General features: G+C 40.8%; 1 protein-coding gene across 3 annotated transcripts; it reads left to right on the top strand.

The window, feature by feature from the left end:
• Positions 1–1,023: 1,023 nt before the first annotated feature.
• MRPS31 (mitochondrial ribosomal protein S31) lies at positions 1,024–21,053 on the top strand. Of its 3 annotated transcripts, none has more exons than XM_048295187.1 (7): positions 1,024–1,128; positions 3,381–3,670; positions 4,340–4,498; positions 8,931–9,077; positions 11,306–11,379; positions 15,601–15,744; positions 20,695–21,053. In XM_048295187.1, the coding sequence occupies exons 1-7, from the start codon at positions 1,033–1,035 to the stop codon at positions 20,904–20,906; spliced, it is 1,122 nt and encodes a 373-aa protein (XP_048151144.1). In that variant the 5' UTR covers positions 1,024–1,032; the 3' UTR covers positions 20,907–21,053. The 3 variants fall into 3 exon arrangements, with proteins under 3 accessions (XP_048151144.1, XP_048151146.1, XP_048151145.1); XM_048295189.1 differs by having other exon boundaries at positions 1,127–1,154; positions 3,383–3,670; XM_048295188.1 differs by lacking the exon at positions 1,024–1,128 and adding an exon at positions 1,619–1,718 and having other exon boundaries at positions 3,383–3,670.
• Positions 21,054–24,444: the final 3,391 nt, after the last annotated feature.

Genomic DNA, 24,444 nt, shown 5'->3' with positions numbered 1-24,444 from the left:
GGACATGTGTGCAGAGACTTTGGCTTGTAAGTGCTTTTCAGGAATGTGGAAGTTCTTCCTGGCACTCAAGGGGTCTGGTGATTGACTTTGGGATGTGATGGTCCACTGTGTGACAGAGTGGCACAACTCCTCTTCAACTGAGTATTTTAGCAGTGGAGGGATGGGTAACCTCTGGGAGATGGAAAGCTGTCAGGGAGATGCCATGGAAACTTGTCTGATGCAGGAAAGGAAAGGGTTCCCTTGCAAGGTGTGTTTCTGTCCATTCTGCAGGGTACCAGCAGTCCAAGGCTATCTCTTGGGCCCTATACCATCTCCAGCCAACCACAGAGAAACATTTGCTCCCTGTAAGCCAGTTTGCCTTTCCTAATTCATAGGGAAATCCTCATTGTCCAGGAGGACTAATGTCAGTTCGTGGCAAGTATTGTCCCAGCATAGCAGCCAGAGCTGCAGAAACATCAAAACTCACCCAGCACCTTGCAGTGGATGTTGTTCAGACCGTCTGGAGAGGTGGGTCAAGCAGGACACTACCACGTGGGCTTGGGCATGGAGAAAAAGTGCGATGGCTTTTGCAGGCAAGGCCTTACGCAGGGACAATGGTTTGTGTACTGATGTGCTACGGTCAGCTGCAAGAGATGGGACAGTGCTGGCCATTCCAGAGTAGATTGCACTAATGAAGTGAAGACTTGGGGACATTTCGGAACCATTTTTCAGAAGGATGCATGCCCTACCCTAATGTCTCTCTTGCACAGAGGAGCCCAGAACTGGACACAGCACTCCAGATGTGGCCTCAGCAGGGTTGAGCAGAACAGGATTCCCCCGATCCGCTGGCAGTGCTCTCCTAACACCCCTGAGCTCCTGCCGCCGAGCGGCAAAGCTGCAAGGGACAGAGTCCGCGTCCGGGACGGGTTTGCCAGCGAGCGGCTCCCGGCGGGGCCGGGCGGAACGCTGCTGCGCGGAACGCCCGTGCGCGGCCCCTGTTCCCGGCCGGCGGCGCCGGGAGCGCGGGACGCAGCCGCGGGTGGCGGTGCCGCGATGTGGGGCCGCGTGCGGGGCTGCGGCGGCCTCGCGGCGCGGCTGCTCGGGGCGGCGGCGGTGCGGCCCCACGGCCGGCCCCACGGCGGGCCCCACGGCCGGCCCCACGGCCGGCCCCACAGGTACCGTCCTCCCCTCTTCCTCGCCTGGCCGACGGTGCTGGCGCTGGCCGGGCATTGCCGTGAGGCCGGGCCGTGCCCCAAGGCGCGGCCTTCAGAGGGACGGGGTTCGCCTGTCCTGCCGGGGTTGGGGTGGCGGTGACACCGGTGGGGAGAGGGCACCGGGGAGCGGAGTCGGGTAGAGGGGAGTGGCGTGGGCCGTGTTTCTCGTGCTGCTTTCCTTGCCGGCCTTCCTGTCTTGGAGCATGTGTGACCTGTAGTTTTGCAGCCTGTATCAGCAGAGCGGCGCTGCTGTTGGGCATTGCTGTACCTGCCCAAAGCACGGGCTGAGAGCAGTATTTGGGAGCTCTTTTTCGTTTTTACTAAAAGATTTTAAACTGCTTTTAATGACAGCTCGGTTGTGCGTTCTTTTTTTTTTTTTTTTTTTTTTTTTAAATTTCAAAGCTCCTCGATATTTTTGAATATGCACCGATGCTGTGATGGCCTCATGTACAAAGCAGCTCGGGTTCTTTGGTAGCTGTGTTTGCTCTCTGAGGCCAAGCTCCCCAGCAGAAGGCAAACTGGATGGTAGGTGAAATACAGGGATGCAATGTACTGCTGGCTTTAAGTGCCTGAGGCTTTCTGTCTTGCTGTGCTTTTCTGACGCTGTAAGATAAGATAAGGCTGAGAAAGTTGGAGCTGTTCAGTGTGGAGAAGAGAAGGCTGCATGGAGACCTCACAGCAACCTTCCAGTATCTGAAGGGGGCCTACAGGGAAGCTGGAGAGAGACTCTTTGTCAGGAATATGGGTACAAATTACATCAGGAGTAATGGGTACAAATGGAAAGAGGGGAAATTTAGGTTAGGTATTAGGAAGAAATGCTTTTGCTTGAGGGTTGTGAGATGCTGGAAGAGGTTGCCCAGGGAGGTTGTGGATTCCCCAACCCTGGCAGTGTTCAAGGCCTTGAGTGACGCAGTCTAGTGGGAGGTGTCCCTGCCTATGGCAGGGAGTGTTAGGACTAGGTGATCTTTAAGGTCCCTTCCAACCCCTTAATATTCTATGTTTCTATGATTTCTGAATGGTTACATAGTTTTAAGGAGCATGCAGCCTGAATTAACGACAAAGGAGTTTGTCAAAGACCTGTGCAGAACAGTGCAGTGTAAGACAGCCGGGCTCCTACCATCTTCCCAGTAACAAGGTTCTGAAGCTTATCCTTAAGTTTTCCTGTTGCTTCTCAGCATTGAAATTTAGGGTTTAATGCTGACAATTTATTAAGTGCAGAGTGACCCAAGTGTAATGCCTGCTGAAGCTGGCAGATTTTCCTCTTTTAGCCAAAGAGAGATGTGTGTGAGGAGGAGAGGTATGTCACAATACCTTCAGATTTGTGGACGTGTTTTAAGATCTGTTGAAGTTTTTTTATTTTGAGTCAAAATAAATGTTTAATTCTTTTCTTTATTTCTCTAACTTGAGGGTGATTTTTAAACAAAGTAAGTAATTGTGAATGTAAAGGTTTAAATACTTCATTTTAGAATGTTATAGAGAACAGTTCTTTGAATTTTATGACAGTTTTTCTAGAGAATGCACTTGTGTCTGTGTAGCAGAATCTTCTGAGCAGCTCATGCTGTCCCTGGCTTCACATCCTCAGCTGCACTGTCAGTTTCAGCTTCTTTGCAATGATGTGCTAAACTGAGCAGAGGAGCTATAACCCAAATAACTTTTCTGTTTGTTGCTGGGTTACCTTGCAGCAGAATCCATGTTGCAGAGTGGGGGAATGTGATCTGTAGTAGTGCCACAAGTGTGAAAACATGTGAAGTTAAGTGTGTGTGTACAGTCTTTTTTCAGATGGCTGGGAGTGATCTCTTTATTGACTCATATTAAGAGTTTAGGTGAGTTTTCTATAGTACCAATGAATTTAAGTATCAGGTACGAGTAAATTTAAACTTGCTCTGCTACATAATGCAGAAATACTTTAAAAGTTTTAAGTTCTTGTATTTCCTCCACAAATAAATGGTGTGTAAAGTTGTTTACTTCATATTTTGGATGAGGAAACCATAAGTAGGAGTTGGAAATGGTGTCCCAGCCCTTCTTAGAAGTCAAAAGGTACATGTTTGACATGTACTTAACATACTCAGGTTGCACTCAGTTGGGCCTAGACAGTTGTAACTGTTGTTTTGGGTTTTTTTGTAGGTTTACAAAATTCAGCCTTGGACTCTATTTGTAACTTCTGTTGTCTAACTTTGTATATCATCTAGCAAACAGGAACTCTTCAGCACAAGCAGCGTGCTTTCTACTGACAAAGATAAATCTGCTGCTTCCAAAGACAGCACACCTGGAGGGGCATCAAAGAGACAGGAGGATGGAGCAGAAACACCAAAGCAGCAGCTGTTAGACATTATTAGTAATATGAAAGTGGAAGTGAGCTACAGGAAGAAACTCCAACAATTAAAAGCCAGTGAGAGGAAAAAGCAAGCCCTGAACAAGCTGGAAGGCCCGGACAGTGAAGGTTCTGTGCCTCAGGGAACTACAGAAGACACCCAACGGTACAGTGTGACACACTTTTCTTAGCCTGCTTTATCCTTATTTCAGTCTTTTTTTCATTATTTAGGACAAAATAAACCATCAAATGCCATTTCCAAGAGTGGAAAAGAATCTTGTGAGGGAGTGTGGTGCACAGTTGTAGACTGGAGTAAATCAGAGGGGAGAATCTGGGAAAAAGACGCTGCATGCTGTCTACCACATGCTGCCTTTTTCTACAGTGAGACTGTGGAAAGGTAGCATTAGCTGTGGAAAGTTATTTTAATGGGACAGGGGAAATGCTGTTCAGATAAAATACAATGAAATGGAGGAAAAAGGAAAAAAAAATTAAGAATTAAGTCTTTGGAGCTGCTCCTGTCCACAATGTGTTACATCATGTTTATCACCCCGCAGGTCTGTGCTGCCAGTAGTCTTCAAGCTGTGTCTGAGGGGCTGTGCAATGGCACAGAGCTGCCATTTCCCCGGGCTGGGGAACAAGAGCTTGTCTGAGTCATTTAGCGTTTCATGATTAGGGCAGTATGGGGCAAACCTGCCTGTCCTGCTGCCCACCCCCATTTGGGAAAATATCTGAATAGCTTCTGAGTTATTAAGATATAAGATGGCAGTACAGAAATGACAATTTAAATCTATTAAAGGCTTTTTGTTTGTTTCTGTGTCTGTTGTGTCTCTTACAGAGGCAAGCCTTTAAATCCAGAGCTGGTGAAGGCTGCTTCTGCGGTTGCATCTTCCCTTCCACGCAACAAGAAACAGACAGAATCAGAACTCCTTGCACAACTAAGAAGACATGAAGAAACCACAGATAAACAGAAGAAGGGGGGAACTGTTAACATACGGTCTGTGTATTGATTGTTTTTCTCAATTATGTTTGAAATTCTGATTTTGCAATGTCATCCTGAAGGTGACTTGCCTTCTGTGTTTGAAAGATGGCGCTAAAAGATACCTTTGGACAGTTTATCCTTGGGATTAATGAATATTAGTAACATTATTGATCTGGCTATACCAAACTCTAAATTTTGCCATTATCTTTCTAAAATGTTTTTGCAGAAACAGAATTACTTCCTTGGACAGGATCATTGCTTTCTTGGACAGGCTAGCAAAATAACAGCTCTTTTTTTGAGTTTGGTTGGGGTTTTTTTGCCACAAGCTTCCAAAATTCTCACACAATGGATGGATTTGTAGACGTTTCAGACGTTCTGTCTGGACTGGTGAATTTTCATGACAGCTCTGCAGAGCTGAGCTAGAGCAGCTCTGTTTATAGCCCCACCCTTCCTTTCAAAACTTTCCAGTCAACGCATGAAACTCATCTCTTGGCTTAACTGTGTTTCCAGTGTGGCTTTCAAACAGATGAGAAACATTTGTTTGGAAACTCAAACAGTTGTGCGGCTCTTTTGGATGATGGCTAAAAACAGATTTTTCATTCTGTTTTTTTTTCAGCTAGCATTCAAATAACTACTCAGAAAATGAGGCATTAAATCCAGGTGAAATGCTGAACCAAACAGAAAATTGGGTTGTTACCAAACTACGAATGTGAAACCTTTCTTTATGTCTGTTTACAGTGCGAACTGCAAGCTGCTTATCTTAGTTTTATTCTGTGAAAGTGAATTTGTCCCAACCAAGGATTTGAGCTTAACCCATCTATTATTATATGTAGGTTATGTGTACTATTTATTACTTGTAGGGATCAGTAAAGGATCTGCTGGAATGATTATCAATGTACTGCAAACAGAGCTAATGATGTTTGTGGATGATGTCTGCCTGAGTGGAAATTAAGGAAGAAAGAGACAGATGCTTGCTGACAGGTTGAGTTAGATGATTGCAGTGTCTCTGCTGGGGTGTCCAATGCTCACTGAATAACTTCATTAAGTAAAATATCTGCTCTTCAGATATAAGGACTGTTTATATAGAGCGTATGTTCATTAAACTGTTAATTACCAGGGAGCTTGTTCCCTCTCTGTCACTGGGCTCTTTAGAAGGGCAGAGTACACAAATATCTTAATAGTGGCATGGGCTGTGGGTGGCCAACTTAAATGTAATTCGAATGTACTTGAGTACCTGAGATGTTGGAGGACCATGGAGATACTGACTGAGCTAATCTGTGCAGTGGCTAACCTGGAATGTGCCTGTCTCCCTTCCTTGGGGTGCACATGCTCCTGTCTAGGTGTGGTTTGTCTGCCTGTTGGCATCACAGGCTCACTCTCTCGTCACCTATGGCACTTTCCCTGAAGCACTGACCCAGCTCTGGCTGCAGTGGAAGAAAGACGGTGACTAAGGAAGTCGTAGTCAAAGCAAAAAGGGTTTTTTTCTCTTGAAAGAGAGTTTAAATTCTTCAGAAATTTAAAAGCTATATAGCGCCTCTGTATTTTTGTTTGATGGGTTAAGATATGATGTTACAATATTTTATGATGTGCTTGGGGATGAAGCACTATCGTTAAAAAAATGCATTTTCCTTAACCAGAGCCAGCCTTTTTGGAGTGTCATGGCTGGCTTATGTTGGCAAGTTCTATTCCCTGAGGCAGCTTTGTGACCTAGCTTGTTTCCCCTAGCATATACACTCCTCCTCCTGCCGCCATTCGCTGAAAAGTGTTAGTTTTCTTCCTTAAGAGTTAGGTACCAGAAACTCTTATCAGTGGGTGAATTTTAAAGAAAGATCAGCAATTTGTGCTGATTTTCATGATAAAAAACTTGGTTATAGTAACATTTTAGAGTTAGTACTGACTTTTAGGTCTTTGAGATAAATACAGTACTTTCAGGTTTCTGACTAGTGTTTAAAAATGTTTTTTACAAAGCCCAGCAGCCCTCAGACTTGATTTTGCATGATTTATGCTCCATGATACCTCAATCCACAAAATGCATGAAAGTGTTTTTAATATATTAGAAAGCATTCACTTTTGTTCATACATGATTATTTTGAGTTTTATTTGACAGTAGAAGAATACCTGCAATTTAACTTTGCATCTTTTTCTAGAAAGGTTTTGCATTCAATATACTGTCACATTTTAAAAGCCAATATATATTCCTCAGTTATTTACAATATTTAAAAATTAGATACTTTCACAAGCAGTAGAGCCACATATGCTGAACCACAAAAAGCTGAATACTGCTGTTGTGATTTATAGTATGTAATGAGTTGTATGTTGTCCAGATCTTTTGTACAAATTATTTTTACCAGGCCTGTGGAAAGACCTCCAGAGGTCACTGTTGTATGCAGTCATCTCATTGCTGTAGCAAGCACGAGGACAGGGCATTCCTGTCTAGGAGGGGAAAATATTAACGATACAGGAGTTTATTTTTCTCAGTGTGGGCTGAAGTTTCACTCGATGGAAATCACAACAGTGCTGCACCAAAATAAAATCTGCAGCCCTACAATTTGAGCTCCTGTTTTGGGTGAACAAGAAAAGTAATTCAGAGCTTTGGCTAGAATATATCCAAAGCTCCTTGGGTCTCCGTTTTAAATATTATAATTATTGGCTGATAATCATGAAAGAGAGAGAGTCTGTGGTTATTACAAAAGTCCTGCCACTTCTCATCTCTGGAAGGCAGGTGTATTTAGGAACTTCAGTTTTTAACATCATGTTGGAACATGAGGTAGTATGTAATATCTAATCACTATGGGTACACTGGAGTTGCAGTGTGACTTCTTAAACTGATGTTTTTTATTTCAAAAGGCATTAAAAAATCTTTGTAGTTTTACTTTTGTTAGTACAGGTGCACTTTTAATGAGTGATGAATGTTGCTGCCAGAAACATTCATACACCTACCAACGGTAGGGGTGACATTAGGATTTCCTGGTGAGGAACATGATGCCATTGACTGTGTTCTGATAGCTTGGTAGTGTAGTCTTTCCACATCAACAGTGCAAAACTGCAAGTAAGTCAGGGAAGAGAGCTTCTCTGAGCAATCCCGACTGCCCCGAAGCACGGGAACACACCAGCCTTTTAGGTCACAGCTGAGTCAAGCTGTTGGGCTGGGCTGTGTGTGGCTGACCTTAGGAATTATGTCCCTTTGACCCTCATAAGTGTGTCAAGCCTCTGGCCCAACACCAGCTTACTAATGCCAGTAGCCATTTCAAAGAGTAATTTCTAATGTGAGATATGCAACTAATCTGAGATTGCTTTTTATTTAAAATTAAAATGAAACTATTTAAAACTTGTTTCCAGATGCCTTTATTTCAGAGTAGGTACAAGAAGAGCTATGCTATTCTTGTTCTGCCATTTGAAACCACATCTTAGACTGAAGAGAAATCATGCTGTGTTTCTGTGGCAATTAGCTTTTACAATTTTCCAGAAGTATTTCTTTCTTGTCAGTAAAATCTCTTTTGACTTAAGCTGCCAAAAGCATAGTTTGAATTTCATTCACATTTTCATAAAATGGATAACACAGCATTTTTGACTTGGCCTATATTTATTTTTTGAGACCATGTTTATGTCTTAAAACTTGAACGCTGCAGTTTGGGATGACTGTGTGTGAGTGGAAGTGGTTGGGTGGAGAGAAGGCTGTGAGGAAGAGTTACCAGCTTGGCCTTTGCCAGCCAGCAGAGTTACCAGTGAAGGGAGCTCACGGGCAGGGGCAGAAAGGGGCCGTGGTTTGCCCTTTGCGATCAGAACGAGCTGTGTACGGTGCTGGAAGAGATCAGAGCATTTGCTCTTCACGTATGATTTTCACTCCAGAATTACGAAGGAAGATGTGGTCTGTTAATGCTGTAATATGATTATGCAATGCAACAGATTGCAGTGGATCAGGAAAGGTGACCTACTTATTAGGGTGGCATGATTGGCCCATGTCAGCTGATGTGTGAAGGCAAGATTCCTTTTGGTCTGCAGCAGCACAGCTCTGTCCCTGGGCAGTGTTGGTTCCTGTCCAAAAAGCTGGTGATTTTTGCCTCCCTATTTCAGCCTGTTTCTTGTACCCAGAGAAATTCCCCATTTGCTTGAGCACAACATACCTAGTACACTCAGTGAATATTGGTATACATTTTTATGATTTTTTTTTTTAGTTAGAAACTAAATAATTTAAAAGAAGGCATTCATTGTAGATTAAATAGGCTAAAGCACCACTTTTCATATACAGAATGCAACAAATAGTTTAAAACATCAGACTTGAATGTTTGATGGATTAAAGATGGATATATTTTGTGAGGAATGTATAATTCTATCTCATAGAAGCTTATGAAACCAATTGAGAATAGAGTTTCTGGTTAATACATATGACAAACTTCCTTGCTTTTTCAGTTTGTTGAGTTTTTACATTTCATGTTTTTAATTTCAGCAACGTTATTTCAGAAATGACAGTTAAAAGGCAGACCCCAGCTCAGAGGAGTGCAAGGATATCCGGTCGCATTTCCTTGCAGTTGGATGAGGATGGTCGAAGAATAAGGCCTGAAAGATCATCAGCTCAGTCTATTGACTCTAGAAGGTATTTTTGCTGTGTTCACTTCCAATAGAAGGCATGCAGTTTCTAGTGGATAATACTTTAAGTTTACTTGTACATATTCATGTTGCAATACTTAAGAGCTTAAAGAAATTGCTTAAGTATTTTTCAAGAAAAGTACTGTTAGCATTGAAATAAATTGTGAGAACAAGGTATTTAATGGTGACCGGCTAATTAAATAAGGTGCATTTTTTTAATATTGCATTTTAGATAATTAAAAGTATTTGGTGCTGAAATGTAATTGTGCTTAACTAGTTTAAATTATTCTTGCCTATGCATAATACAATTTTATGTCACTTTCTTAACTTCTTGGGAAATGGAGGCTTTGAAAGCTTGCTTTCCTCGTGTGGAAAACTTGATAAAGTTCCATGTTTAGAAAAGTTTCATCCATTCTGTTGGGATTTTAAAGAGATATTAAAGTTGGTTTATTTATTTATTTATTTATTTATTACCACCTTATTCTGTAATTGATTTTTTTATTATCTGTGTTGTTATAATTGTCTATGAAATTAACTTTATAATTTACCTGTGATTTCAGGGTATTCCTTTATTTTGCTGCTGCATTATGTGGCCACTCTGTTTTTAGTGAATTGAGGAGTGCTCTTACATTTTTGGTTTACTCCTGTAAGCTGTGCTTTCTTGCCTGCAGTCTTTCCATTTTCCCGTGGCAGCTCATCACTGCATTCCTTCTCAATATATTTTCTCTAGAAGTTTTTAGTAAGATTAACTTCTCTTGTCATTAATTTACTTTTCAAATGAATCCCTTTTGTGGGGTTAGGGCCTGGAAATTGAGGGAAGCATTTGTGTTTAGGTAGATCATGGTGAAGACAGAAGTTGGGTAACAAAGGAAAAGCCTGAGTTTATGGGTGAGCAGGTGTTCAGTATTCTGTGTGTGGTGGAACTGTACTTGGTATGTAACTTCAGAAACAGCACCTTAAAATAGTTTTTTAAATCCCTGTAATGAGTAAACTGTCTCCAGTTTCAGGCCTAAATTCCCTGCTGCACACCTGAAAATTGAATGGATTTACTTATTAACTGATAGTAGGAAAAGAATGGGTTAGGAAGAATACCTAAGTTTAAGTCAAGTTAGTACATTGCAATGAAATGAGTGATGTTGCTTTATAGTAACTTAAACTTGTCATTTTAAAATAAATGTTCTTCTAAGACATGCATGTATCTTTGGCCAATGTCATTGGGAGTTACACACTGATAGGAAAACATAATCCTAAATCAACATTCTTTTAAGGCTCTGTAACTAAATTGCTCTGTACTGAAATAGATCCAGGGTAGTTTCATCTCTAAAAAGTAACATGACAAGAGCAGGTTTGCAGAAGAGAGACCATTAGAAATCTCCAGTAGATTCAGAAGGGTAGATTTTTAAGGTCAGAAAGGGTAAATCTTGCCAGGGTAACAGTGGATATGTAATAACAAAATGTAGGAACTGTTAGAATTTCAGTGGAAACCTGGAAGTTGGTATGATTAAAAGCATAATTGATTCTAAAGGCATTGGTTTTTGTTTTAATTTATAAAAATTTGATTACTTGTTGAACTATTGCATTTTTAATTACTCTTTTTTTTTTTTAGAATAAGCTTATGGTAATGATAAATTGATTGAAAATAGATGGTCAGAGTGAAATATGTTTATATTCAGAAGAGAGAGCATCAGGGTGATGCTATTGAAAGTATACCATAGGGATCTGCTCTGACTCTTTGCTGTAGGGCAAAGAAGGTGGCCGTGTAATCTTCCAAAAGGGCTATTTATGTCATAAAGCAGGAATTACTTGATTTAGCTGTTGCCTTTTCCGTTCCTGAATTGTGCAATATTTTTTTTCAGGGAAAGAACCCAAGTCTTCCGATACTCGCAACTTTGTAAAATCACTTAAGTACTGTGGTTTGATACTGTTTACCTTTGTTCAGATTCCCAAATATTCCAGTTAAAATTGACTGCAAATACAGTGCTTGATTTATGCTTGTTCTTTCACACGGAAATGTTTTGAGAAGCCCTGTTACAGATGAATAATAAAGTCATAAACACTTTCTCTGATTAAAAGCCTGAAGATTTAGTGAGAGTCACTATTTTTTTTTTTTTTGTGTGTGTGTGTCTCCAGAGATCTGTTAGTTCATGAAAATATTTTGTGCTTTTTAATTTGCTATCTGGCAGTGTTGTGAGGTGTTGTGAAATACTAAATATCGGTTTTCTTTTTTGTTTATAGAAGTCTCAAAGTAGGAAAGAGGCTTAATATATTCACCAAGGCTTCTACAGAGCCGGAGGATGCACTGAAAATAGGTTAGTGGAAATTCAGTAATGAAGAATGCAATGAGGCTAAATTCTGCACTTTCAGAATATCAAGAGATTTTTGTGAGGAGACATGACCTGTTCACTTTCTGCTTTCAGACTGATAAAAGAAATTACTACTTTGATGTAGCTATGATTTTTACCAGGTGAAACTTCCATGCAGTGTAATGGAAGGTTTTCTGTGCTGATCAGGGCACTCTGTACATGATCTTAAAGGGTATAACTGGCTTTTTGTCACAAAAATCAGTGTTATTTCTGTGTGTGTAAAGCCAGCCTGGAGGATGGGTATGTTGGCTCCAGCTTATTTGGTCAAGTTGCAAGGAAATGCGAGGCTGTGATCCCAAGGAAACAAACATGCCCTGCAGGCGGCTACACATAAGCAGGGTAGTAGAAATCCAGGACTACACATTGGATTGCTGTGGGGCCTTTTGTTTAGTGTTCCAGATGGAGCTGGGAAGATCCCATCTGTGACTGACGAATGACTCCTTGCTTTACCTGTTGTAAAGTCCTTAATGTATGTTTAGAATTGTAGAAAGTTTGGGTTGGAAAGGACCTTTAAAGGTCACCTGATTCCAACCCCCCTGCAATGATCAGGTACCTCTTCCACTAGATCAGGTTCATCAGGGCCCCACCCAATGTTCCCAGGGATGGGGCATCTACCACCCCTCTGGGCAACCTGTTCCAATATGTTGCCACCCTCATTTGCAAAAATTTATTCCTTTTGTCTAGTCTGAATCTGTCCTCTTCTAGTTTAAAACCACTGCTCTTTGTCCTGTTGCAGTGAGCCCTACAAAAAATTCTGTCTTCATCTTTCTTACAAGTTCCCCTTAAGTATTGAAAAGATTGAATAAAGTCAGCCTGGAGCCTTCTGTTCTCCACAAGGAACAACCCCAGCTTTTCTCAGCCTTTCCTCTTAGGAGGGATGTTCCATCCCTCTAGTCATCTTCATGGCCCTCCTCTGGACCTGCTCCAACAGGTCCATGTCCCTCCTGTGCTGAGGACCCCAGAGCTGGATGCAGCACTGCAAGTGGGGTCTCATGAGAGTAGAGGGGCAGAATGTTCTCTCTCAACCTGTTGGCCAGGCTTCATTTTATGATTGCAGTTGGCTTTCTGGGCTGTGAATGCACATTGCTGGCTCATGTCCAGTTTTTTATCCACCAGTCTCACTAAACCCTTCTTGACAGGACTGCTCTCAGTCCATCCCGCAGCCTGTGTAGATGCTGGAGGTTGCCCCAACCCAGGTGCAGCACCTTGCACTTGGCCTTGTTGAACCTCATGAGGTTCCCATGGGGCCACTTTTTGAGCTTGTCCAGATCCCTCTGGATGGCATCCTGTCCTTCAGTGTGTCAGCTTTACCGGTCAGCTTGGTGTCACCTGCAAATGTGTGAGGGTGCACTCAATCCCACTGGCTGTGGTGTTGATGAAAACACTGAACAATACGGGTCCCAGTATGGATTTCTGAGTGACGCCACTTTGTCACTGGTCTCCATCCAGACATTGAGCTCTTGACCATTGAGTGCATGGTCTGGAAAGAGCCTTGGACCATCTGGATGTGACCACCCAACCAATTCCTTATCCACCAAATATACATTCCAAAACTCACGTGAGATAAAAGATACCAAACTAAAGTCAAAACAGGTGTGACCAACCTTCATATTCACTGAATGGCACAGCTCTGCAGGAACAGTCATAACGCTACCTAACAGGGATAGCTTTCACTCATGAACACTTGGCTTTAGTAGGCTGGATTTGGCTAAGAGTGTGTGAATATGGGCAAGTCATGTAAAGAACTCCCTCCCTCACGTGTCTTTGTGAATAATGACACTGCCTTGTTAGCATTGATCTTTAATATGCTGTTTTCCCTCAGCTATTCTGAGGCCCTTTTGAAAAACAGACTTTATTCCAGTGTAGTGACTTAGAACTTTATGTAAAGCCAGCAGTAGAAATAGTAGTACTCTCTGCTAGCTTATCAAATGGTGAGTATTTGTTTCTGTTTCAAGAGTTGAACTGTAAGTTTTTGCCAGATTCTAGCTGAGTAGTTTTTTACCTTTCTTTTTACACTTGAAACTGCATTAATTTGATTACTTAATTTTTTTACTAAAATGTCAAATAGTGCTATTTGCATATTTTCAGGCAGCTGTGAACTTTCTGAATACAGCCACCTCTATGAAAGTTGTTTATTAGAATAGAATTCAGTTTACTGGTTTTTAAGACTGCCAATATCCTTAAAATTGGTCCATTGTACATGTAAAAATCATGATGAGTGATGTAGTGTTTGTTTTTAACTGTCTTAACAAAAGCAGTGTTCAAGAAAATGGATTTTGAGTTGAATCAAACTCAGGTAAAATGGTGAGAATTTAAGATTTCTTTCTTGCATGAGCAGAATGCAGACACAATGACTCATAGTCACCCCAGGTAAAAGCTGAGATGCACTTTTTTTTTTTTTTGGAACACAAAATTGGAATGTGTACAAATTGTGTAAGAGAGCAAATGGACTTTATTGTATTTATAATTAGATGTTAAGAGGTAAGCTTCTTTCAGCCTTTTGTGTGGTGCTTCCTTGTTTAATTCCAGGTAGCTTTGAGGAAATCTACATGGTATGCTGGACCAGGAAGCTGATTACTTGGTTTACTGACTAAGCTGGATGACAAACATTTTTTTTGGGCGTTAATCTTGGGAAATACCAGTGTCATACTTGATACCTTGATTCACTTGTTTTCACTGTCTTGGTTCATATTAATGGAGATAATGGGTTAAAATATTGTTAATAGATGACAGAAAAGCAAGTTTTGTTTTAAGTATTGAGCATTGATTTTGAAAACTTGAATGTTAACTAGAAAGGAAATTGGCATCCTGAAAACACTCTTCATAACTATTAAGATATAATGTCACTTTTATTTTCTGTTTCACATCTTTATCACCTTTACTGCAAGCTTGAAAAATTAGTTTCTGCTTTCCTCTATTAGAGGATTTATTGGTTTCTTTAGGATGTGGACAATAGTTTCATTCTGGTATGTTTCTCATGTTGTCTTATAGCTGTATTTTATTCCTGCCTCCAGCCCTCAAATCAAAGTAGTCAGCTTGGTAATACAGTTCTGGAAATTTCCCTCTTAAGGGGTAATTTGTCTAAGTATATTCTGATTTAACACAAGAAAACCCCCTGAAAACACTTTTTTTCTGTATGTAAAAATACCATTTGCCCTTTCATTGTGTTTTCTCTTAAAGGAGGGGGGAAGATTTTATTTTTTAATTCAGTTGAGTTGTAAGCCACTGAGCCAAAGATGAAATTATATATTGGCCTGAAGTACTTAAACTCAGGAGTAGTAAAATAATAGGTGATTATTAGTAGTAATGATAATAGGTGGCCATGATCCAGTCCAAGTAGACTGTAATATCTGAATTCATATGAAGATCTGTGTTCCAAGGAGCTTAGGGTGAGTTGATAACAGAGGGAGACAGGAAAACAAAGGGGAGTGCAGCTGAGGCCAGCTCACTCGACAGCAGCCCAAGGCACTCCCAGAGGTCCCTCCCTGTCCTGTGGTAACAGCTTGTTCCCTTCAGTTCAGTGAAGCGGTTCAGTCTGGGCTCGTGACCAGTTCTCCTGGGTGGAGGGACAGGAACTCCTTAAGAAGAGTAACTGCTGCAATATGAGTGCACTTTGATTTAAAAAAAAAAAAAAATATATATATACTTTAGGAAAGGTGCATCCCTAAAAGAGCTGTTTGACTTTGTGAAAAGAATAGGAAATCATGATTTCTCGAGCCCGGGAGACAAAAACTGGGATGCTAAGAGAGTTGGGGAAGGAATTGCCATCACTTGTAGATTTGTTTCCCTGGAGGAGAATAGTAGTTGTGAAGAACCTGAAAACTCCTGTAGAAGTAAGATTCCTTTAGCACAGTGCACCAGTCGAGTTCAGAATTTGTTGTATCCACAGTTTTTAAAAGACAAAACTGAAGAATGATTGTGGAAAAATTAAATTATTGCTTTATGTGAAAGACTTAAAAATAAATATTCCCCTAGGACCTCAGAATTTAATGAACTTTCTTGTCAACAGAGAATTCTCATTTGAGAAAGGTGATGCTGGTATCTAAGGTAGAAAAATTTGCACAGCTGATAGTACTAGTCTCTGTAAAGATTGATGTTAATGGACTTTATTTTAGCTAGTGAAAAGTCTTTGGTGCCTTACAGATCTTTATAAAATTTCTTTTTTAGTGTCTTCACCAACAATTTGGGATCTGGAGTTTGCAAAGGAGGTTGCAGCAGTAACTGCACAGCCTCCCCGAAATGGTTTTGAGGAGATGATCCAGTGGACAAAAGAAGGAATACTGTGGGAGTTCCCAATTGACAATGAAGTTGGTATGTGCGCTGTGAGCTTTTATTATCTGTCTCAATTTATCTTTTCTGAAAATTAGAGCATGTTTGACCTTTGACTGTTTTAACCCAGTGTTTCAGCTATGAGTCATGCTTTTGATACTAAACAAATATAACTTCCCGACTGTCCTAGATCAGAGATGCTTCAGATGAACTCATTCTGGCACTCTTCAGGTGAAGTCTTGCAGGTGGTTTGGCTGATCTGAGGACTGGCTGCTGCCAAAAAGGGGACAACTCCCTCCCACCCTACCCCCCTGATATGTTTAACACCAAAAGGCTGTTCAAGTCTCTTACATAATACCTTTTACTCTGCAATTTTTTTAAATTAAGCTCCTAGCAGAAGTTGGGGAATCTTAAGACTCCTGAGTGTGTTTTATAATGCTGATTCTGTTCTTTGGTGTGGCTCTTGGGCCAAGTGTCTAGCCAGATCCCAACCAGCTATCTGCCAGTTCCATATCTGGGCAGGCCAAGTGTTAAACAGTTGTTTGCTCCTTTTGTTCTGTCTGTTTCATAAGGATAAACAGTCACAATATTCACTCACTCTGGGCATCTATGTTAATTAGGCATCTTTGTGCACAGTATTTTCTTTTATTACCATTAAAAAAAAAAAGCTCCGTGTGAAGTTATGCCAGCAGAGAGAGAGAGTGAATGTTAAGGAAGTGAAGAACAACTACACAAAGTGTGCAGTATAGGAAAGGGGACTTCATAACTTCAGGGAGAGCTTGGCTGTGGGTTTTAGGGTTTTTTTTTAAGACTTTAAAGACATCAAACAGAACTGCTTTGTAATGATTCAGTCACTGAAAGCAAAACAGGTTAATATCTGAAGCTGAGAGTCTTTGAAAATCTGTCCTATACTGAGTTGCAAATTGAATAATGTGCTTCATTGTTTCTTAATGTTTATTCTCATCCTATTTGGCAGTTTCTTCACAGAACTTAATCACTTCTCCCAGGATTGATCTGTTCCATCATGTAGTAATCCAAGTATACTCTAGTCATGTTTTTGCAAGCTTAAAACCACTGTGGCCAATGGTTTTTGTGTTGTTGTAATGTGGCTGGAACCCTGCTGTCTGGGGCCATCAGTTGACAAAGTGTCTTTGGCGGGCAATGGTTTCCCTGTTGCAGCCGTGCGGCTGGAACCGCGCTGTCTGGGATGGGGCGGGGAATGGACAAAGAGTCTTTACATATAGTTGAAACAAGAATCTTCATTGATTTGTCCACAAAGACTAGTCATGTGGAAAATTCCAGTGGAGCCTTCCAAAACCTGTCACCTCTCAGGGCGAAATACCAAGTCAGTAAATGCTGTCCTATCAGACTGCCAGCCACAGGCTGTTAACCACGTCAGGTGTGTCAAAGCACAGTTAAAAGCTCGAGAACCTCACTCCGGGTATATCAACATGCTGTAATTTCAGTGTCTTTGCAAAAGAAAGATGCCCCTTTCTGCTGTTAATTTTGCAGTTTTGGAGCAGCCATTTCCCTCAATAGGAGGACGTTACTTCACCTTGTTCTGTATCCAGAAATGTGTGATTATTCTTCTATGCCACAAGCATGTGGCTTTAAAAATATAAGTGCAATTAAATTTTCTGTTGAGGAAGCATGTATACTCAACTTCTAGCATTATGAAAGCTTTTGAAGTTTTAAACTAAATATAAAAAAGAAAGACAACCTCTTATAACTCTTTTTCTTGGCTCCAGAGCATCTCTGGTGTTCTCGTTAGAGTGCTTCACCGAGGCATTGTGCTGTGCTTTGTGGTACCAGGGCGAGGTCATGGTTTTTGAAATTATTTTGGTGTGAACATCTGAAGATGTGGCTAGACATGCTGGCTTGCTACAGTGGCCAGCAGCAGTCTTCCCCCTTCCCCCCTCCCCCCACCTTACTGCCCTGTTGTTTGCTCTTACCTGCATGTCCTTTCCCTTGTCCAATGCAGTTGAAGTCACTGTTAAGCAGAAAATTACCTTTTTTTTCCTCTCCATCTCTCCAGCCTCTGATTAATTTTTACCAGATTAGCAAACCATTAGTATGGCTTGCATAACATTGTTCTCACTCCTTCTTCTTTCTGCTTGCCTGTCCTGCTTCTAAGTAGCTTTAATGCTGCTCTATGATTGCTGTGGCAAAAAATTGGCCTCATTTATTATTTCTGTGCATTTATGCTGTAATTTCTCAAAAAGCTAAAAAGGGCAGTGCAGATTGTAGGTGCTAATTTGCTTTAGCACCTAATTATGAGTAGCAAATGCTTTTGGTGGGCCAGAGATTGTTACTGCACAAGTGATAGAAGGGTCTCAGAAAATGAATTCCTGAGTGGCCTCTGATGGCTTCTGCAGGCAAAAGTTCACCAAGTCCTGTCTAGTTGCTGTTTAGCTGAGCTGCTGTTCCCAGCAGAGAAATATTGGATCATCTTGCCAAGAAGGCTGTCAAAGTTACACAACCATTGCGTCGGGGTTTCTTCAGAAACTCTGGGTCTGTTCTAGGGACCTACTGTAGAGTATGATTGATGTAATTCTAAAAATCCTAAAAGGATAGAATACTTTGTGTTGAAAGGGACCTTTAAAGATAATTTAGTTCAAGCCCTCTGCCATGGACAGGAACATTTTTTCACTAGATCAGAATACTCAGTCATCTTTATAACATGTCAGCAGCACTCCCTGTGTTTGGATTGACAAACACATCTGTGTTTGCATTGACATCTTTAAGATGAAGTTGGTCATGTCTTGGAAGGATTAGTGTTTTAGTGAGAGAAATTTCCTAGACTTTCTGTTTTGTAGTATGTGGGGGATTGGAAATAGGATATTGAGAGTGGGTGTCTTCGTGTTTTGAGGTTGAAAAAGAAAATCCTCCACTTTAGACTGCTACCACGCATGTTCTTTCAAATTAAGTTTCTGAGGATAGTGCAAGAGAGGCTGAGGGACAGGCTTGCAGCAGGAGTCAGGGGTGAGGGGAGTCATTATCTCATCTAATCTGTTCCCACCAGAGGTTTCAGCCACTGATGCTTTGGGCAGTTGCGGTGTCCTTTTTTGTGATGCACACTTTACTTTTTTGAGGACTAAAATATGTGGTCTAACTGAAATATTTGGACTTAACACTTCGTCCCCAAACCATGTACAGTCTTTGGCAAAAGGGAGAGCAGAATACATAATGTAATATTTCCTTCTGACCTGCATTTTTGTGAGTTTTTTTATTGTTTATTTTTTTATTGTTTATTTAACCCAAAGTTGCTTATTTGGGGTTAAAGATGAAAATTGGTGAAATTATTTATTAGACACAATCTCCTGATACCCTGTAACTGTCCCCAGAAGAAGAGCATCCAGAAGGCCAAATTTTACTGTCAGCATTATTCAGATTCTTTCAGTAGTGAGTTTGTTTGGTTTAGTTCTCTTGGATTTTTGAGACTAGTGAAAGTATGGAAATCTGGAAAGGTTGTTAGTTTGAAAAAGCGACCAGTAGCATCCAGGTACAGTAAGATTCTACCTCCCCTTGGTGGGGGAAAGGCAGCATGGGTGGCATAGTGAAAGGATCATCACTGCTTCTTGTCCGTGGACGTAGTTTTCCAAGTACAGCAGACCCACGCTTTCTGAAGCTGACATTACCTGGTGTTTTTTATCATAACTTTCAACATAAAGGGACAAGGAGAGGGCTTCTGAAGAAGGAAACATTCTTTCTTCAAGAACGACGGAGATGAATGTGGTGTGCAACTGGTATTGATGCACTCATGTATTTCTACGAAAAATATAGGTATTTCTCAGCTCCTTCAGATATTGCAGTACCTAAAGTTTAAAGCAGGAAAAAAGTAATACAGACTTAACAAATACAATCTGAGTGACTTCTCCATCCCAGAGATGTGCACTGTTTCTTCTGAAACTGTAGAAACTCTACTATAAAGAAGGAAGCCTAGGACTTATGTGGCTTAATTACCTCAACTTTAATACTCCTGATTTAATTTTATCAAGTAATATAGAAAAACATAACTAGCTAGCTTAGAAAAACATGTATACTCATGTGTATGGGATAGACTTCTCATTTTTGTCATCTGGAAGTGGTGCAATATTTTTCTCTAATAACATTTTTATTTAAGGGTGAAAGCAATTTGGGATCAAATAAAAATTTTCATGTATATATAACTGAAGAAAAATCTTTCATTACAAATCCCAGATTGCCTTTTGTTTTTTCCCCTCAAAATTAGGAATGGCAAAAGCAGCCTTTTTTCTCTATGAAGGAATTTGTGTTCTGAGTCTATCTCTACCATCATAGTATGAACAACAGCAAAAAAATCCACAGGACAACAAACAAAAGTTTACCCTATCTCCAATAATCCCTTGTCCCATGTCCTGTGGAGAATTTTGAATGCATCATCTTTGGTGATGGCTATGACTGTAAAGCAGCTGGTGATATACACAACACTTTCACATCATCATACACTCACATATTCAGAAAATGTCAGAAAAACAAATATCTGTGCCCATTTGATAGCAATAGAATGTTAAAAGTATGACTTGGAATGGACATTAAGTGTTTGTTAGCTGTTTAGTATTTGATACTTTATGAGGTTGCCTCATTTGTTCAAGACTAGCTTGTATTCTTTAATCCTCTGCAGAATTTAGGCAATCAGTGTTCTCTTTGAAAATTTACTAAGAAAGTGCCTGCAATCTAAAAGGTGGTACCAATGATGAATCAAAATTTTTAAGTATTGAACAAAGTGGATTTTAGCAAGAAGATTGATTTTTGGTTAGAATTATTCCTCCTACTTCCACCCCAGCATCAGCTTTTATCAAGATTACCAGCCAGAAAGTTGATTTAAATATTACATATTCTTAGAAATGTGAGCAGAACCATTAATGTTACTTATTTAAGATTATTTGCAAACTATATTATATTTTACTTTGTTAAACTTGCTGCTGTATTATGATAACAACTTTGTCTTTTTTTCCTTCATCTTTCTGTTAGGGATGGAGGATGATGCTGAATTTCATGAACATATCTTTCTGGAGAAACACCTCGAAGGCTTTCCCAGTGAAGGACCTATCCGCCACTTCATGGAACTAGTCATCTGTGGGCTTTCAAAAAACCCATACCTAAGTGTTAAGCAGAAGGTTGAACATATTGAGTGGTTTCAGAAGTATTTCGAGGAAAAGAAGGAACTTCTTCAAGAGATTTGAGACTTGGGAAAGTGCTGACCCTTGAAATGAAGAATTGTTATGTCAAAATGGATGATTACTTATGGATGGAAATACTGTCAGTGCATAGTGATCATGTGGCCTGAAAGTTGTATTTTAAACAATAAATGGAAAGGTCATCTTTTCTTACGTGTGTTTCCGTGTGTGTGTAGGTACTGCAAAAGAAGGAACTGAAAAGCGTGGCTTTTGTAGAATGTGCATTTAAAATTTAATTTATCAGAACTGTTGTCTTTTAGATTTGAAACTACTCTTTGGACAATACAAAATCCTAGGTCTAAATTCCACTTCCTACACCCTTCACAGTTGGACTGTATTTTGACAGGTTGGATCATCTTTCCCACTCTAGAAAACTTGAAATGCTTTCATTTTGCTAATTCCTGAACCACAGTGGTGTTGGGATGGTGTTAATCCTTTCTCCCCTCCTTTCACTAACTATATTTATTGGTTAATTTTAAAGTTTTTGGTAATGACAGAGTGATTGGAATGATATGCTTTTTGGTTCTTGTGTTTAATTAAAGGCTGTTGTATTCCTGAGATTTGTGCACAGCATAACACTGGTGAGTTACAGAAAATAACAAGGGAGTGATGTTCTTTAGGGCTTGCTATTGGGACTGGTGCCACCAATAATGGCTTTAAACTCTCAGAGGGATGGTTGTCATTAGATGTTAGGGAGAAATTCTTTGCTGTGAGGATGGTGAGGCACTGAAACAAGTTGCCCAGAGAAGGTGTGGATGCTCCATCCCTGGAAGTGTTCAAGGCCAGATTGGATGGGGCTGGGAGCAGCCTGGTCTGGTGAAAAATGTCCCTACCTATGGAAGAAGGGTTGGAATTAGATAATCTCTAAGGTCCCTTTTAACCTAAACCATTCTATGATTCTGAAGTCTCTCCTGCCATCCATACATCCATTCTGAAGCTTTTGACTAACTTCCCATCAGTATTGTTTAATTTTAAAAAGGGTCTGAATGTCAAATAAGCCATAAGTGCTGTTTCACTAGAGCAAGCAGTTTTATGATGACTCAGCTTGGAGCTGGGACCTTACCTCCTGCATCTGCAGGGCTAGAAAGAGGATTTGAACGTTCCTGACAAGGAGAGTTGTTGCCTGCAGATTACATGATGCCACTGCTATTTTCTATCTAGTTCTGTGATGCTGCTGAAGCAACTTCATCTTTCCTAGATAATCCTTTATTCCAATTAAATGTGTATGGTCATTTATATCTACTGAACTATTGCAGTGTATTTTACTTCAGTTACCTTTTGCTAAATTTTCATCCAGAACTACTCACTTGTAGTCCAAGATTCCGAATGACCATCTTGCTGCTGAAATTCACAGAGCATTTCCAGCCCTGTGTGTTATTCCTTCTTCTCCCCAAACACATTAGCAACTATTGGCACTATAAATACACTCATGTCTCTTTCTCACATTTCCTTGTAACTCAAACACGAAGGAGGATGAATACAGAATTTGGTATAGAATGAAGATAAAACACTGGCCTTGTATGCAAATTGATTTTAAATGAGAATTACATGAAAGCAAATGAAAAACGAAGAGTCGGCCTTTTTCTATGAGTTGGAATATTGTTGCTGTGTTCTGCTCATCTCCAGGACGTGAGTTTGCCCTTCTGGCAAAGGAAAAGACTTGGGCTGTGGAAAGGAAAAGCAACTTTTTGACTTTCTGACTGTAAGAACAGCAAGATTCAAGTTTTGCAGAATTTTTAGAGGCTTCCTTGCTTTGGAATGGAGAGAGTGAGAATTATATCAAAATATCTCCGTTTGGTACTACGATAGTTTTAATTTTTGGTTCAATGCCCAGATATGTTTTGCTTAAAAAATACCATTCTTCCCAAATTTCTACCAAACTGTAACGCACAGCCTGCGTTCTGCTGTTTTCAAGCCTTTTCTAAAACAGGGTACAGTGACTCTGAAGTCAGTGCAGGATTTTAGAAATAGCTCCTCTTGTGTATTTGCCTGTAGTCTGTGTTTTGATTTGAAAGACAGGACACTCACAAGCTCGGCTCTTGCTGGAAGAGGTTCAGGAGTGCATGGAAGTACTGAATTTCACTGCACTGGGAGCGAGGTGAATGTTACCGTTTAAACAGATTCATTAGGAGGTCAGTACTTGGGTAAGCTCTTAACAAGAGCTCTTGATGCTTAGGATCTTTGGAAAGCTGTAGTAATTCCTACTTAGGTGCTTAAATATAGATTTGAGAGTTAATACTAGGCAACAGGATTTGAATAATCAGACCTGGCTGCACATATGTATGGATGCTTCTGGGACTGCTCAAGGCACATTACGAGAGCCCAAGTGACAGGACTTTAATGTGTGATGTTTTTTGGGGTGTACACTGCTTGGTAGTAGGCTTTGCTACCTTCTCAAGCATTGCTTACAGATTAGTCACTTTCAAGCACAAAAATCCCCCCATTTCTTTTGGAGCCCAAAGGATAAAAGCTGTCTGCTGTTCACAGTGGAGCCGGTGCTGCAGCAAGTGATTCCCACTCTGGAGTCATCTGGACTTTTCTTAGGATGGCCAGTTTTCCCCCCTCTTGTAACTGGTTAGGTGGTGCTACGTGGTAACTTAATGGGCTCAGCATTAGTGTCTGTCTGAGGTAAAATAGCATTTGTTACTTTCTGCACTATTCCGTTCCCATCTTCATGCAGGAAGCTGAGGTCTTGTAATGCGCTGCTAATGCTGTGCCTCCCTGACACCCACACAGGAAAGTTGTCTGGCTTTGGCGGGGGGCTGGGGTTGATGCTGCCCTGAGAAGAGCAAGAAGATGGAGCAGACTGCCCAGAGCCGTAATTGTGGGGAACGTTGTTCATGTGCAGCTTTGGGGTGACAGTTCTTCCTCTGAGGCAACTACACTGGGTGCGTAGCAGAAGGAGGATTTCTTGTTGATGGAGATGGCTGAGTTACTGGGAAGTTGCAGGCGAAGATTTAAGAGGTTCATTGCTGGAGACAGTGGTGGTGATTAGCGCTGTGAGTGATGGTCTTGGCTGCTACACCGTGAAGAAGTCTCTTCCCCCACCTTCTATTATGTCTAAGTAGTCTCCATCTTCCATCTGTCTGGTGCTACCACAGTGGTTCCAGAGGGTCTCTGGCCATCTTGGAGGAGATGGAGCATTTGGTCCCTAGATGGTATTAAGAAAAAGCTGGAGGAACAATTGTATGGTTGGATTGAGAGATTGTCTGTCCTGGGATTTCAGCTCTAGGTGTTAACCCCTGCTAAGCAATTTCACTGCAGGATTACTGTGGCCTGTGCCTAACAGGAAGCTTGTACTCCTTGAACACCTACCCAAGCACTGGAAGAAAGTAGGCAGTGGCTTAATTTAACCCTTTGGACTTGGCAGAGGGGCCAAAATGAATGGGGTGAATATGAATGAAAATCTTGCACAGGTTCCTAAGCTGCAGGCAGTTTTTGCTTGAACTGTGTATTTTTAGATGAAGAAGAACATTAAAGGAGTCCTTGAGTGCTATTTAAGTCCATTTTTTTCAGCACTTACAGAGGTAATAAAATTTCAGCA

Source organism: Corvus hawaiiensis, chromosome 2, assembly GCF_020740725.1.
Source record: "Corvus hawaiiensis isolate bCorHaw1 chromosome 2, bCorHaw1.pri.cur, whole genome shotgun sequence".
NCBI classification, from domain to species: Eukaryota; Metazoa; Chordata; class Aves; order Passeriformes; family Corvidae; genus Corvus; species Corvus hawaiiensis.
The sequence above is the reverse complement of the archived record's forward strand: the minus strand, read 5'-3'. Positions and strand labels throughout refer to the sequence as shown.